Source organism: Chiloscyllium plagiosum, chromosome 40 (assembly GCF_004010195.1).
Source record: "Chiloscyllium plagiosum isolate BGI_BamShark_2017 chromosome 40, ASM401019v2, whole genome shotgun sequence".
In the NCBI taxonomy this organism is placed as follows: Eukaryota; Metazoa; Chordata; class Chondrichthyes; order Orectolobiformes; family Hemiscylliidae; genus Chiloscyllium; species Chiloscyllium plagiosum.
Window position 1 is genome coordinate 13,130,092 of NC_057749.1, and position 17,493 is coordinate 13,147,584.

Consider the following 17,493-nt stretch of genomic DNA (forward strand, 5'->3'; position numbering starts at 1 on the left):
AAAGTCTTTTCCCTGGGGCCGGGGAGTCCAGGACTAGAGCGCATAGGTTTAGCATGAGAGGGGAAAAATATAAAACAGACCTAAGGGGCAACATTTTCACACAGAGGGTGGTACGTGTATGGAATGAGCTGCCAGAGGATGTGGTGGAGGCTGGTACAATTGCAACATTTAAGAGGCATTTGGATGGGTATATGAATAGGAAGGGTTTGGAGGGATATGGGCCGGGTGCTGGCAGGTGGGACTAGATTGGATTGGGATATCTGATCGGCATGGACGGGTTGGACCGAAGGGTCTGTTTCCATGCTGTACATCTCTATGACTCTATTTAAAAGGCATGTGGATAGGTACATAACTGGAAAGGTTTTGGAGGGAATTACACCAAATATGGGCAAATGGGACTAGATTTATGTAGGATATCTGGTCAGCATGGACCAAAGGGTCAGTTTCGTGCTGTATATCTCTATGATTCTATGACTAATTGGTGATCCACCTTCTTCAATAACTCCTGACCATGTAGATGCACATGATTTGCTGCATATGTACAGCATTTATTTGTGATCCTTCTGCAGTATTTTGCTGAAGACATGGGTCAAACATTTAAGGTGTGGTAACAGATTGGATCTGACTACTCTGGTCAAGGTAACTTGCAACCTGTGAGACCAATCATTATTATTTCCACTTATAGGTTTTTCTTGAAGTTGAGTGCTGCAGAAGAATTCATATGGGGCTCAAGATGTAAACCAGCATCTGCAGTTGTTTGCTTTATAGAATTACAGGTATATTGTTCTTCCAGCTTGTATTGAGCCGCAGATGGTCAAATTTCTCCAGTATGTTCGGCTTCTTTATTTCCAGCAACCAGCAAGACTTTGCACGGAATGGATGGAGTGGTCGTGGGTTAGGCAAAAAAAAAACTTTTTCTCCTTTCCACCGTCTCCCCCGCCCCCCCCAAAAAAACCTTCCCTCCATCCTAATAAAACCATTTCCCCAACTCCCCAAAAACACCGTCCTTCCATTCCCCCTAAAACCTTTCCTCCAACTCCCTAAAAACATTTCCACCATTTCCTACCTCTTCCCCAAAAAACTCCTTTCGCTAACCCCCAAAGTACAACTTTGTCCCAATTTTGTCCCCAAGACCCTGCCCATTGTGACGCACCGGGCCAGGTGATCCCGGCTGTCATCACGCGGGGTGGGGTGAAGTAAGTGTCATTTGTGACATCACAATAGGGGGCACGGGTTGGCCGGCAACGGCGAGCGAGTTATTCGCGCCTGCGCGGTTCCACTCGGCAGAAGGGTGCGAGCGCGAGAGGCTGGCGGGTGAAGGTGGTGGTGGCGGCGACGGGAGGGAAGGAAGCGGGTGAACGCTGTTCGTTAACTTTTCCGATATCCGTGTAGGGGGAGAATTAAGGGAATCGGAAACGATGTCGGAATTCGACGCCAATCCGTTCGCGGATCCGGTGGATATCAATCCCTTTCAAGTAAGTCTTCAGTTCGGTGCTGATGGGAAAGCGTAAACAAATAATTTTTTTTTCCGGGGTGGGCTGTCGTTGGGCCGCGGGCCGTCGAGACGCATTCCTGAGTCGACCAAACCTGCTGGACGGCTGATTGGCGTGTTGTCCGACCAATCAGAGAGCCGCGGGCAGGCTTTTTACGTCCAGTCAAAGGCTGGCGGGGGCGGGGAAGGTTGAGGGCTCCAGCGAGTTTGGTTGCTGACACACCTTTGGTTCGTGCCCCTTTACCTCAAGTCAGCAGCCGTTGCCCACACCCATTCACCACAATTACTGCATTTTTATTTCACCTACTAGCCTGATCAGATGACTGAGGCATTATGGTAATTACCCTTGTCGATTGTGTTTTTTTTTTGTTTCTCACCTTTTCCCTTTCTCGCCTTGTCCCTTTTTGTAATCTGGAGAGCAGAAGGTGCGAAATGTGATCTAACCCAAGGATCAGCGCAGGTTTAGCATAACCGTCTCAAATTATTTATTTGAAGACCTATCAACAGCAACTTGGCCCATTGAGTGTGCACCAGCATTCGACGAGATCAGGGCTGCTCTGATGATCCTCGACTCCACTCTCCAACTTTTTCCCCCTCATTACCCTCGATTCACTTATAAACAAGGACAGAAAGTAGTGGAGAAACTCAGCAAGTCTGGCAGTATTTGTGGAGAGAAGTCGAGTTAATGTTTCGAATGCAGTGACCTTCCTTCCGAGCTTGATTCCCTTACTGATTAAAAGTCTTTCTTGTACCTACATAATGACTCAGCCTCCTGTGATGGAGAATTCCAGAGTCACTCGTGTCTGAGAGTAGACATTCCTTCTCAGTCTTGAATGAACGACCCCCTTCCTCTGAAATACTACCTGACATCCTGAGACTGTGTGACACCTCCAGTATTACCCAGAAAAATATTTGAAAGTTTTTAGTGATTTGCCAAGTTGGAAGCAGGTGCAATTTAGTGAAGTTCATAACAAGCTGTAGCCCACACCCATCTCAATGGTTTTTCTGCTTTCATTTCAGTAACTGCCCTGACAGAATAGCTAAGGTATTGTGACTACATTCCTGTCAATTTGTTTTGCGTCTTCTCTGGTACTGTGGAATTGTTTTTGAAGTGTGCAGAGCAGAATAGTTCAGCTTTTTCACATTCAGCGTTAATGGGCACAGGCAAAAATGTAAGCAGTTTTATGTTGCTTCTTCAGACCCCCTTTCTCGTTTATGTTTCTGGTTATGTGCATTTTGCACATTAAAAACTGAACAGATGATGTAACTAACTCTCCAACTACAAATCCACTAACCCAGTCAACATATTGTCTTTTCCTTTTAATTGCTGTGATGCCAGCACCACTGGCAAAGACTAAGTAAATTGTGGTGAGTTTCCTTGAACTGTAGTCGTCCATCTTGTGTAGGTAAACATAAATTGCAGTTAGGGAGTGTCTTCCAGGTTTCAGGCTTGGTGACAGTAAGGGAAGAATGACACAATGTCCAAATCTGAATTCACTGTGGCTTGCTGGTATGGCCAAGCAACTACTGCTTGTTTTTGAATTTATAGAGGGAGAGTTTGGAAAGTGCTGTAGAAGGAGCCTTCACAGGTTGCTGCAGTAGATGCTATACCCTGCTGCCTGTGTATTGATATTGGAGGGAGTGAATTTTAATGGTAATGCATGGGGTGCAGTCACCTGGGCAGGTTTGTCTTGAACCTTGTTATTTTTTTACTATCATGTAAATATTTCAGTTCTTAAGTGCATCTGTTATTTATCTCAAACTTACTAGTGATTAGTAGTATTTCCATATTCCAACCATTCTATAGAGAATGTTTGTTCCTTATTGCATTTTAAAATCTGATAGTGATGGCTTTAATTGTAGACTCTTTCCACCATTTGGAAATGCTTCTGTATACCCTATTAAACCAATTATTTTAAGACTTCTATTCTGTCACCTAATATGAAATCATAGAGATGTACAGCATGGAAACAGACCCTTCGGCCCAACCCATCCATCCCTCCAAACCCTTCCACTTCATAGATCCATCCAAATGCCTCTTAAATGTTGCAATTGTACTAGTATTCACCACATCATCTGGCAGCTCATTCCATGCATGTGCCACCCTCTGCATGAAAACGTTGCCCCTTGGGTCTCTTTTATATCTTTCCCCTCTCACTCTAAACCTATGCTGTCGAGTTCTGGACTCCCCGACCCCAGAGAAAAGACTTTGCCTATGAATAATAATTTTGTCACCTTCAGACCAAAAAAGTCTATTTAATACTAACCTTAGAATAACAGGAATTATAGTATCGTCCTTGTGAATTTCTCTTTGCAACTTCTCTCATACTGTCATAAACTTTTAAAATGGAGAGCAAAATAGTTCACAGTACCAAATGTGATCAAACCAAGGTTCAGTACAGGTTTTGCATAACCTGCTTTTCAAGATCATTCCCTGAAAAATGAACTGTGTATAATTTGCAGTCGCTAATGATGTCATGCTGTCCTTCTTTGAAGAATTATGACTGTATTTCTGATTCCTTTGATCCTCTAAATATAGTTTAATATGTTAACATCCAAGCCTATTCTGTGGGGCTGTGTTGTAATAACATTTTAAATGCAAGAGTGAGTTCCCAACCTACCATGAATTAATCTACAATCTCCTCACATGTTGAGCTGTTAGTTTGTGATGCCACAGAATGATTACAAGTTATTTCTTCCCAAGGGATGCTGTCATTCCTTATGAAAGGAATTGAACATACAAGTAAGGTTAGAATGCTTCAATTTAAATTAAGGCATTGGTGAATTGTGCAGTTTTGTCACTTTCCTTTAGAAAAAGGACATAAATGTTTAGTGGGACATTCAGAGGTGGTTTCGTAGATTTGTTTTTGTGTGATGTGTTGGACAGGCTAAGTTTGTTTCTACTCTAGTTTAGAATAATGAGGGTTGACCTAATTGAAGATTCAGAATGGTCTTGAAAAGGTTGACTGGGAAGGATATTTCCTTTTGAGAATCCAGAACCAGGGCACTGTTTTTAAAATTTGTCATGTCCCTTAAAGGACAGTGAGAATTAATTTTGAGGTTTATAAGACTTTGGTACACTCCGCCCTTCAATGTAATGGAAGCAGAGATATTTTTAATATTTTTGAGATGGATGGGTAGATTCTTGTTAGGCAAAGAGGTTTAAACTTATGGGTTGGGGGGCGGAGGTGGTAGGTGACAATGTGGAATTTGAATCACTAACATAAGCCATGGCCCTGTTGTGTGGTGGAGCAGGCTCAAAGGGCTGAATTGTCTATCCTCTGCTCCTATTTCATACTTTTTCTTTCATAAAAGGTGGACAAAATAGTTTTGAATTCTCTTGGCTTTAGTATATCTGAATGAGTGACCTGTTACAGTAAGGCTATAGTGTCTGAGCAAACCTTCAGTAACGTGATGTGTAAGGTAGATTGCATATCCAAAATTATTAAAAGCTTTGGATTCTGGAATAGCCTGGCCAGAGGTAGAGTATTCTTTAGAAATAGTCATGGAAAATAACCAGATTTGAAGGAGGTGAACTATAAAAACAAAAGGAAATTGCTGGTAACACTTAAGTGCTCACACTCTATCTACAAGAGGAGGAAGAGTTAATGTTTTATGTTACCATTCATCAGCTAAAATATTTGGCTTTGCACTGTAGAATTAAACATGTACTTGCAACCTCAATTTAGGCAGTAGGCTTGTCAGTGTCAAATTTATCATAAATCTGTGGTATTCCAGTATAATGCTGTTTCTGGGAAGAATAGATTGATGCAGCTTTATGTTGAAGATTGTTAATAGGAACAGATTTGAAATATCCTTTACATCATGCAGGCTGAAGTAGATAACTAGAAATATGGGCTGGCTGAACCTTTTGGAATATTTTGGTATGTCAACATTGTATGTAGCTAATTGTGTAAAACAGTTTATTTTTATAATTGAATGCTATACATAAAGTGATGGTAAATGAGTTGTTTTTGAGCATTGCAGCTTGATGGTACTTGTTAATTTTTGTTATAAATTCACTTTCTGTTCAGTTTAATTGATTTTATATTGTATGGACATGAAAATTTCAAGAGATTGTTAGGATTGCAGACTGAGGAGAATGTGAAAGATAAAGCTTTGGAGGAAAAGCTGAGAAGGGAATTTGAGAGCCTGTGACCTCAGCAGCTGAAGATTGCTGATAAGGTCTTGAAGGTTTGACAGGGTGGTTGCTGACAGGAGTATTTGTTTTGTTCATTCATGGAATGTGGGTGTCACTGGCTGGGCTAGCATTTATTACCCATTCCTGCTGCTTTGAAAGTGGTGTGAGCAGTTGCCTTGAGCCCCAGTAGTAGTCTTGATGTAGACAGGCCAACAAATAAGTATTAGGGAATTCCGCGATTTTGACCTGGTCATACTGGAGAAGCGATGATGTAGGTGTTTCAGCCACCTTTGTCTTTCTCAGTTGGAATGGTTTGGGCTCTGCTCCCCCACCCCCACAATTTATTTTGCTCTGATGCATAGACCTCTAAGGTCGGAGCACAACAATGATTTGTGCAAGTGAAAGTCATTGTATCAGCATATCGATTGGTTTTATGGAACTTTCAAGTGGCTGTGCAGCTTAAAGGGAATGTTGATCATTGGTTTGGAACTTTTCTGCAGTATGATTTGCAGCTGGTTACGCCACCACTGATGTTCAGTAGCAATAGCGTGAACAATTGTGGTTGTGCCAATCAAGTGGGCTGCTTTTTCCTTGAATGTTGCTGGAGCTGCACTCATCCAGGCAAGTGGGAATACATCACAATCCTGCCCTGTGATTTGTGGATGGTGGGCAGGCTTTGGGTAGGAAGCAGGAGTGTTATTCATGGGTTTCCTAACCTCTGACCTTTCTTACAGCCACACTATTTATGGCTAGTCCAGTTCACATTTTGGCTAATGTTAACTCCCAGGATGGGATAGTAGGGAACTCGTGATGGTGAAACTATTGATGCCGTTTTCCCTTTGTGGTAGAGATTAGAAGTAGGTGACATAGTTTGAGTCAGACTATTTAACACTGCTATTTAAAAGTGTGGGTTGTCATTCTTGGAATAATTTTTCTCCAGAGACTCGTAAAACCAAAATTGTGGTGCACTTTTAAAGCAGAGTTAGATTGACTTTCTTTTTAAACTGAAAGTAAAGTGTTGTCAATATTGTCCCTGTTAAATACACTCAGGACAGGGACAGCACAGTGCTAGACAGAGCAAAGCTACTTCTCCTCTTCTAAAGGAAAAGCCAGAAGTTATTGAAACAGCCCCCACTGGTGCACTTCAGCAAAAAACACTAACAAATATTCAATAAAGAAATGGGAGGTTATGAAGTTAAAATAACATTTTCTGGAATGATGAGACCTAGCCCTGATGGTACCTACCTGTCTCTAAATGCCTCGATCATATTAGACAATACTACGTCCTGAGTGTCTCATAACTGTGAAAGAGGAGCAGACAGTAAGAACCATGACCCCCTTTGCAGTTCACTGCCTGGATCTGTTAATGGTCAATTCGGTCACGCTTAGGAGAAGACCAATGGTAAGGCCCTCTGACTTGTTTGCTGTCCCCTACCCCGTACGGAGTGCTCGAAGATCAGGCATGTTGAGCTGAGGTGCAGACCCTTCAAAAAAGGGTTGTCTCTGTTCAATGGCAATGTGGAGTTGTGGCCACAGTCCCATCTGTCATTGTGTTATTTAATGGGATAGCAAACTTGAAGAACTAAGTGACCTATTCTTGCACCTAATTTTTTTTTTCCTCTACAAAGCAAAACTAATGATGAAGCAATTAAAGTCAGCGAAGTGCTCAATGAAATTGATGGAGCACAAAGATCGAGAAGGATTGTGGGGCTGGAGGAACTTATAAAGAAAATTGAGCAGAGTGAAGGTAGAGACAAGGAAATGATGATTGAAATGAGTGTTGCCAGACTAAGGGCCAATATAAATCAGCAAGTATAGCATGAGTGAACAGGATTTGGTAAAAGTCTGAGTGCAATCAGCAGAGATCAAACTATGTTTGAGTTGAAGGATGGAAGTGCCAGGCTAACCACTGAGCTGGAGAGGCAGCAATTTGGCTTGATCGGCTTGGGGCTAGTATAATATGACAATGTTGTTTTTTCTTTAAGCAACTATAAAAATAAGGATAAAAAATGAAAATGTTAGGGAGATGAATTGTAGTTCATCGGGTTCCCTACTAAAATGATAGTCATAGCGATGTGCAGCACGGAAACAGACCCTTCAGTTTGACTTGTCCATGCCGACCAGATATCCCAAGCCGATCTAGTCCCACCTGTCAGCATGTGACCCATATCCCTCCAAACCCTTCCTATTCCTATACCCATCCAGATGCCTTTTACATGTTGCAATTGCACTAGGCTCCACCACTTTCTCTAGCAGCCTTTTCTCCACACGCACCACCCTCTGCGTGAACAAGTTGCCCCTTAAGTCTCTTATATCTCCCACCCCCCCAAGGCAAAGACCTTGTCTATTTACCCTATCCATGCCCATCATGATTTTATAAACCTATATCAGGTCACCCCTCAGCCTCCAACTCTTCAGGGAAAGCAGCCCTAGCCTATTCAGCCTCTTTCTCCATAGCTCAAATCCTCCAACCCTGGCAACAACTTTGTAAATCTTTTCTGAACCCTTTCAAGTCTCTCAACATCCTTCCGATAGGAAGGAGACCTGAATGCAGTGTGAAGGCATCAACTATTGAACCAGCTGAAGTGACTAAAAGACACTGAATTAAACTGATCAAACTTGTTTTCTAATTTTACCCATGTTTTTTTGAATCTAGACTGCACTATTTCTTTTTTCCTTATTTGATTTAGTTACATATTTCCTAACTTTTCTATATAGAGTTCCTGAGCGTACCACCTGTCAGCTGTCAAAAGTATTTTTGTATTTCAAATTGTGACAAATGAGACCAGGATACGTACTTCAGATTGTTTCTGATGCGGCTTTGGTCAATATTGCTTTACTTAATTTCCAGTTTAATTTTTGACAAACTTTCAAAGCACGTTATTTGGAGAATACAAGTTTGACCAGTTTAATTCAGTGTCCTTTAGTCACTTCAGCTGGTTCTATGGTTGATGCCTTAACACTGTTGCAATCTGCAAAGTTGTTTTTGTTCAGAACATCTTAAGCACTCATATTTTACTCAGTTCCTTACCAACCCTAGTGAACACTCTGTTCTGCATGTTTATTTACAAAAGAACAATCATCAAATTGTGACTCCACTAAATAAATAAAATTTTACTCCTTTTGATTTGATAGCTTTTTTAAAGTGTTTCTTCTAGCAAACAGAACATAATTTGCATTTGTATAGCAGTTTTCATACCACAAAAATCTCAGAACGCCTCAGCACTGCACTGAGAATGTCATCTTTGATTTTGCCCTTTTTGATTTTTCAGGTGTAGTGGCAATAGACTTATGCTATCTTGTCTCGGTGTAAAATATTAAGTTTGGCTGCGCAGAATTGACATAAACAAGTGTTTGCCAAGACTCTTTTGGTAGACAGTCCTTATGATTTTTATCACAGAACTGTTATATTCTTCCACTGTTAATGTTTCTGACTATTCATGAGAATCTGAACAGAGAATTATGGTGACCTCTTTAATCATAGGCAAATTAATTTGTGCCTAACAACCAAACACTCTGCTTTAAGTTCAGTAAACTTTTTTATTCTATACTTAGTTCCGTGTTCTCTTATCCTTCCTACCTTTCCCACACCCACTATCCAGATGAGTGCCATTGAAGCCTGCAGTTCAGAACAAACATGTAATCTGTGACCTTTCTCATCTGTGTGGCCTCATGCCAAACTGATGCATTTACCCTCTGTCCAATAACTTTTGAATAATTTGAACATAGTCTTTCCACTACCTGCTCTTTATTTGAAAGTAAGTTGTCATTAAGGTGCTTTCCTTAGTTCAAAAGTAGGTTATTGTGGAGGAACAATACTTTTTGGTCAAAATTATTGTTTGAAATTTAGGAAAGTGCATTTTGTAACTGTTAAAATTTAACAATGCTATACAGATTTGTTGCTTTTAGTAAACCTACAAGATGCATCATTACACTTCATGTTACAGGTTATATTCACAATAAGACCATAATTTACAGGAGCAGAATTAGGCTAGGAGAAAGTGAGGACTGCAGATGTTGGAGTTTTCAGAGTAGAGAGTGTAGTGTTGGAAAAGCACAGCAGGTCAGGCAGTATCAGAGGCGGAGAGTTGACGTTTCCAGCAAAAGCCCTTCATCAGGATATTGCCCAAAGCGTTGATTCTCCTGCCTGCTGCCTGACTTCCTGTGCTTTTCCAGAATTTGGCTATTCAGCCTATCCAGCCGCCTCTGCCATTCAATCATAACTGATGTTTCTCAACCCCAATCTCCTGGTTGTCCATATAATCCCCTACCAATCAAGAATCTACTTACCTGTGGCCTCCACAGCCTTCTGTGACAATGACTTCCACAGATTGACTATCCCCAGCTGAAGAAATTCCTCCTTATCCCAGTTTTCAAGTGTTGTGCCTTCAATCTGAGGCTTGCCCTCCGGTCCTAGTCATTCCAAGTGAAAGCATGTCCATGTCTACTCTGTTCAGGCCTCAACATTTTCAATCTGATCCCTCCTCATCCTTTTTAAACTGAGTACAGACCCAGAGTCCTCAACCACTTCTCTTGACAAGCCCTTCATCCATGGGGTCATTGTTTATAAACCTCCTCTGAGCCCCCTCCAGGCCAGCACATCCTTCCGTAGATATGGGACTCAAAATTGCTCTCAATATTCCAAATGTGGTCTAACCAGACCTTAAACAACCTCAGCAGTACAGTGTATTCTTGCTGTCTTGAAATGAATGCTGACCTTGTATTTGCCTGCCTTTCTACCAAGCTGTTAATCTTGAGAATTGTGAACTAGGACTCCAATTCCCTTTAAGCTTCAGATTCCTGAAGCCATTCTCTGGTTAGAAAATGGTCCATGCCCCTCCTTTTTCCTACCAAAATATATAATACCACATTGTATTCCATCTGCCATTCTTTACCTACACTCCTAGCCTGTCCAAGTACTTCTGTAACCACCTTGCTTCCTCGTCACTACCTGACCCTACACCTATCTTTGTGTCATCTGCAAATTTAGGAACAAAGCCCTCTTCCTTTTGTCCAGATCATTAATGTGTAACGTGGATAGTTGAGGTCCTGACATGGGTGCCTGCAAATTTTACTAGTCACCAGCTGTCACTCTGAAAAAGACTCTTTTATTCCCACTCTGTGCTTTCTTCCAATCAGCTAATTCTCTCTCTCTCTCTCTCTCTATCCCTAACACCATGGTCTTTTATCTCATTTAACAGCCTCCTGTATGGTGCCTTGAGTCAGCACAGCCCTATTTTACTATGCACTACCAAGTACTCCACAAACTCATCCTTAATAATGGACTCTTTAAAATCTGGCCAACAATTGGGGTCAGTCTAATTGACTGGTTTTCTTGTCTCTGCCTCCCTCCCTTCTTTAAACATGGCTGCTATGTTCAGGGGCAGCACGGTGGCTCAGTGGTTAGCACTGCTGCCTTACAGCACTAAGTTCCCAGATTCGATTCCAGCCTTGGGTGACTCTGTCTGTCTTTGGAGTTTGCACATTCTCCCCGTGTCTGCGTGGGTTTCCTCTGGGGTGTCTGGTTTCCTCCCACTGTCCAAAGATGTGTGGGTCAGGTGTATTGGCCATGCACCTAACACTATGGGCAATTTAGCATTAGTCAGAGAAATGGGTCTGGGTGGGTTACTCTTCAGAGGGTTGGTGTGGACTTGTTGGGCCGAAGGGCATGTTTTCACACTGTAGGGAATCTAATCTAATCGATTAGCCATTTTCCTCTCCTCTGGGACCCTCTCTGACTCCACTGATTCCTAAAAGATCATTACAATGCCTCTCCAGTCTCCCCTCATTCCTTCAGAACTGAGATATAGTCCATCTTGTCTGGTTGATTTACCTTTCAACTTCGTCACACCTTCTCCTTGGTGATGGCAACTACACTTAACTCTGGTATGCTGCACGTGTCTTCCACTGTGAAAACTGATACCAAATACCTATTAAGTTCTTCCAGGATTTCTTTGTTCCTCATTTGCTACTTCTCCAGTCTCATTTTCCAGCAGTACAATGTCTCTTCTTGCCTCTGTACCTCCTGGGTATCTTAAAAGATGATTTCACGAGTATTTGTTATTGCTAGCTAGCTAATATTCATATTCCATCATCTCACTGCTTGTTTTTTAAAATTATCCTCCGGTTTTTAAAGGCTTCCGCTAATCTTCACCTTGTTTGCTTTTATACTGTCTCTGACTTCTCATCACCAATGGTGCCTCACCCTCCCCTTAGTATATTTCTTGCTTGGCATGAATTTCTGCTGTACCCCTCAAAATACCCCCAGAAACTCCTGCCATTGCACCTTCATCTCTGCTTGGCTCCCTTCCAATCAACTTTGGCCAATTACTCTCTCAAAATCTTTGTTCCCTTGTTGCTCATTTGTAGTAACTACATCTGATTCCATTTTTCTCTCCAATTGCATGGTGAATTCTATCAAGTTATGATTAAATTCCCTACAGTGTGAAAATAGGCCCTTCTGTCCAACCAGTCCACATCGACCCTCCAAAGAGTAACCCACCCAGACCGGTTTCGCTGTGACTAATGCACCTAACACTATGGGCAATTTAGCATCGCGAATCCACCTGACCTGCTCATCTTTGGACTGTGGGAGGAAACCGGAGCACCTGGAGGAAACCCATGCAGACACTGGGAGAATGTGCAAACTCCACAGTCACCCGAGGCTGGAATCAAACCTGGGACTTTGGTGCTGTGAGGCAGCAATGCTAACCACTGAGCCACCATGCTGCCTCTATGGTCACTTTGCCCCTTGAAAGTTCCACAAATTTTTTTTGTTCAGATTTGCTACCAACCTGATCTTCCCAGTCCCAACTGCCTATTGAATTCTCCATGCTTATTGTAACCATGCTTTTTGTGCATGATGTATATTAACACTTTATTTCTAAACAACTCAATGGGTTTCACATAATTTAAAGTTTGACAGTATGCTGTTGCAATAGGGTCTTTCCAGCTACTATCTCCAGGCTTTTATGCATCCCTGAGCATGTGTTCCTGGATTTCAAAGTCTGGAGCAATATGCTAAGAGGCAAGATAATCCTTATTACCTTTGGCAAACTTTGAAAATTTGGGACTGCAATCAACTTTTTTTGTGTTGAAAATAAAAAAAACGATGGAGTGTACAGCAGGTCAGGCAGCATCCTTTGAGAGAAAGCAAGCTAACGTTTCGAGTCTCAAAGGAATGGAGCTTTGTTTATTCTGCAATTTTTAAAAAGCAAATAGTTTATAGCTTTTCCATTTTATTAATCCACTTTTACCTTCAGTTTAATTATCAGTTTTGTTTCTAAATCAGAAATTTTTGAAAAATACGTAACATTGTCTTTTTCCTAGAGTAATAAATTGTCCATGTTATCTGCATTAAATCAATAGTTGACTTTGAATGCGCACTTAATATATTGTCTACTTTGGACAAATACTTGACGTATGTGTTTGTGCAGCTAGTATTTGTGCAGGTCCATTTGAAATTTAGTCAGTTAGTGCACTTGTTTGACCTGTTGCATTCCCTGTAATTTAGCTATTGAAATTTTACCTATTTTTAAAAAATATATAGACAAAGTGTTAACTTTTGAAGGTAATTTTTCGCATTGTTCTCAAATTAACCCCCAGCCAGTAAGGGAAACCTAGTGATTTCTATTATCATTTGTGCCTTTGATTGCATTGTATTTCTGTAGCATTGCTGTCTTTTCTAAAGGAGTTTAAACTTTTGTCTCTGGTGTCTTTACCTTTTGGAAGTTTGGGTCCAGGTCCTAAAATGTCGATGAAAATATTGCTGAGGGACCACCAACACATTTTGTACTTTTCACTCATCCAAGTAAATTATAAATAGAAACTTGCTTTTAAAATATGTAATATAAACCCTAAAGGATTTTTCATGTCACAATTGCTGTTTTGCTGTGATAGATTGGGAATTGTAAACTTTTACTTGATCAATGTCTACACCACTTTAAAATATCTGGAGGGTAATTTTAGAAATTAACTTCTCACTTTTGTTAGATGATCATAACTGTAGGTGCATTTGACCATGCTTGGAATCATAAGTCAAACTTACTGCTTTCATAAACTTATTAACCAATCTGACTGCCACAAATCTCTGGCAATTTGCCAATGTTTATTAAGTCATTCATTTCATAAAGTGGAGTTCATATTTCTATGCACGAACTTTCTTCCTAAGCTGCCTTAAACCCACTAGTAGTTCTAACTATGAACCACAAGGACAAGGGTTGATTGAGTTACGTATGAGGGAAGTAGATTGTGTTGTTCGGACTTTAAATAATTCACTTTGAAGAAGAACCCTTCAATAACAGTTGAAATTTGTGATGCAAGGAAGTCTCCTTGGTTTCTCTTGCCTCATCTCTTGAAGGACAAAGGACCCAATACCCAGCATGAGCAAAACCAACGTAGTGTACAAAATCCCATGCAAGGACTGCACAAAACACTACATAGGACAAACAGGAAGACAGCTAACAATCCGTATCCATGAACACCAACTAGCCATGAAACGACACTACCAGCTATCCTTAGTAGCCCCACACAGATGATAAGCAATGTGAGTTCGACTGGGACAGCACTACTATTATAGGACAAGCCAAACAGAGAACAGCCAGGGAATTCCTAGAGGCATGGCACTCATCCACAGATTCTATCAACAAACACATCGACCTGGACCCAATATAATGGCCAATGCAGTGGACAGCTGGAACGGACAACCGTAAGCGGCAGAGACAAACCACTATAAATGCCGGAGGAAACAACACAGAAGCGCTTCACAGGAGGCTCCCAAACACTGAGGATGTTACCTAGACAGGGGACGAAACGTCTGCAACACAAATGCCCAGCTCGGTGAACAGTACTACATCATCTCTTGAAATTTGACTCCTTGTTGTGATAGATATTTTCTAGTCAACCAGTGTAAAGATGTTATTACACGCCTCTAGATCAGGTGGGGCTTGAAGCTCTGAAGGTAGGAATACTTCCACTGTGCCACAAGAGTCCCTTTCTCGTTTATAATTTGTTTCTGAGAAATGTTTGGTACCTAATTATCTTTCGCAAAAAAAGGATGTTAACGTAATTACTGAACTTCAGACTATTTCTAGAGTACGTATAGGGACACTAGAGCAAATCTTGATTGTTTGCTCACCTGGAATCTATGTGCATACTTACTGTGGGAGTTGCTAGACAGAGGTGGATCATAGCTGTATATTAGATTAGATTACTTAGTGTGGAAACAGCCCTTCGGCCCAACAAGTCCACACCAACCCGCCGAAGCGTAACCCACCCAGATCCATTCTCCTACATTTACCCCATCATCTAACACTACGGGCAATTTAGCATGGCCAATTCACCTAACCTGCACATTTTTGCATTGTGGGAGGAAACCAGAGCACCCGGAGGAAACCCACGCAGACACAGGGAGAATGTGCAAACTCCGCAGTCGCCTGAGGCAAGAATTGAACCTGGGTCACTGGCGCTGCGAGGCAGCAGTGCTAACCACTGTTTTCACCTTTTTATTCCCACCCAATATTAAAGCTGTGGCAATGATACAGATTTTAATATCCAAACCGCTTCCCTGTTTCAGTATAGACCATAATTGAACCAATATCTTTATGGTGTAGATAACTACTTAACTCCACACTGAAATGATAGGAGCAGTGAAAGGATATTTTTAAAATCTTGTATATTAACTACATTTAGTTTATTCCACGACCAATTGGTTTTTAATATATTGCAAATTAGATTTTAGTTGTCATTTGAAATGAGATTGTAATTGTGTGTTTTTCGGGACATTGTTGTAGTTCAGCAACATTTTGGCTCTGAACTAGTAATTCAGAGCCCCAGGATGCCATTCCGAGACCTTGAGTTTCAATGCAACCATGGCAGCTGGTGAAATTTTAATTCGGTTATTAAATCTAGAATTGAAAGGTAATTTCAGAAATAGTAACCATTGAAACTAATCTACTGTTAAACAAATCCATCATTTTCATGCCGTCTATTTTTAAGAGAAGAAAGTCCCCACCTTGTCTTGCATATTTAACTCCAAACCCAAAATAGTGTGGATATTCTTAACTGCTTCCGAGACAGTATAACGATTGAGCAGGTAGGGAAAGATTTAAGTTTTGGGTTGTGAGAGACAAAGGGTTGGCTAGCATGACTTGGATCAGATAAGAACGTGCAGCAAACAAGGAGGTGCTGGAGGCAAGGGTATTGGGTTGACTAGGTGAAAAAGCATTCATTATGTCAAGTCAGTTAACAAGGTTAAGAACAATCCAATGTATAATGCGAGATGGCTTAATCTTTACTGTTGCTTGCTGATTTGTAATGGTCAACTAATCAATCTAGATGTTGCCTAATTTGGAAGCTCCTCTCTGTAAGAGACTATATTATTCCTTAATCTGTTCTTCGAAAGAAGACAGAGAACTTGTGTCTCTGTGCATATGGGTGATCATTCTCTCTCTCTCCCTCCAGGGCCCAGAATAAAGATGGAGGTAAAGCCATACTGCATCTGAGTGTTTGCTTCGACTGATACTGGGATAGGGAAATGGATGACACTCCCTGAAATGATCTAGCATACCACTCTATTAGAAAGAAATTAGGAATGACCAGCAAATATTGGTCTTGCTAGCCATAACTATGAAAGAGTGTTTTTATTTAAAAGAAGTAACATTGGTGTAGAAAATCTTGAGCAAAGTGCTGATATGTTGGCTGAATACCATTTGTTGAACAACTGATTGTCTGCACTTTAGAAATGCAGATATTTACTATAGTCATTTGTCTTGAATCAAAATACCTCTGGTGTGAATTTTCTCTGTTGAAAAGTTGATGTCATTTTAGTTTGACTAATTTCCTTGGCGTGTGCAGAATTAAGTTATTCTTAATTTGATCTTTTTAAGCATTCTGAAAGAAGAAATCGTATGATATCTCATAACTAGTACAATCAAAGTCGTATAAAGCATCTCCAGAGTCTGCTCTGTGGTGCAATGCAGTCAGTAAAATGAATGGAATACAGAGCCATATAGCAAGCAATGGTATATAAAAATAAATAGGGTTCTGGTTAAAATATACTTGAGTACTGTCCAACCTCATTCAAGGAGGTGAAAAAGTGATGTTCGTTCCCATAGCAAGAGCCAAAGGGCCAATCCCAGTTCGAGTTGTGGTGACAAAAAGGCAGGAGGTCCTTGGCCTTTCACCCGTGAGAAGAGATTGCCTAAACATTAGGCACTGTTTCAAAACACATCTGGACAGCAAATACAAGCTAAAACAGTAGGACTGATTTCTAGTTAAAGGTAATTGTAGGTGGATTCTCAGGACTTCATATAAAGCAAGATCGACATATGAAACAGACTTGCAGACAGAAAATAGAGATGAATAAAATAAGACCTTGCAGTTGTTCGGAAAACAAATGGATATTGGATGGGAGAAGTGGACTTTCTGGATGGCTTTTGTGATTCTTTACCCTTTTTTTTAAATTAAAAATGTATTTTCTCGAGTTTATATTGTTTCTTGTTGGAGTCCTTGCTGGGTGAATAAGGATGAAATTGAAGGGGGTCTAATGTAAGAACCAAGAGAATTAACTGTATTAAAGAGTCACCAGACTTGAAACATAGAAGAATACAGCGCAGTACAGGCCCTTTGGCCGTCGATGTTGCGCCGATCCAAGCCCACCTAACCTACACTAGCCCACTATCCTCCATAAGCCTATCCAATGCCTGCTTAAATGCCCATAAAGAGGGAGAGTCCACCACTGCTACTGGCAGGGCATTCCATGAACTCACGACTCGCTGAGTAAAGAACCTACCCCTAACATCTGTCCTATACCTACCACCCCTTAATTTAAAGCTATGCCCCATCGTAATAGCTGACTCCA

The 17,493-nt window shown here is 41.0% G+C and overlaps 1 protein-coding gene across 1 annotated transcript in view; it reads left to right on the top strand.

The window, feature by feature from the left end:
• The first annotated feature begins 1,271 nt into the window (after positions 1–1,271).
• The window catches only part of scamp2 (secretory carrier membrane protein 2), a 45,808-nt gene continuing 29,586 nt past the window's right edge, over positions 1,272–17,493 (top strand). The window contains exon 1 of the mRNA XM_043680371.1: positions 1,272–1,475. Within this exon, the coding sequence (XP_043536306.1) occupies positions 1,419–1,475 (57 nt within the window). The 5' untranslated portion in view covers positions 1,272–1,418. The remainder of the gene's footprint in view (positions 1,476–17,493) is intronic.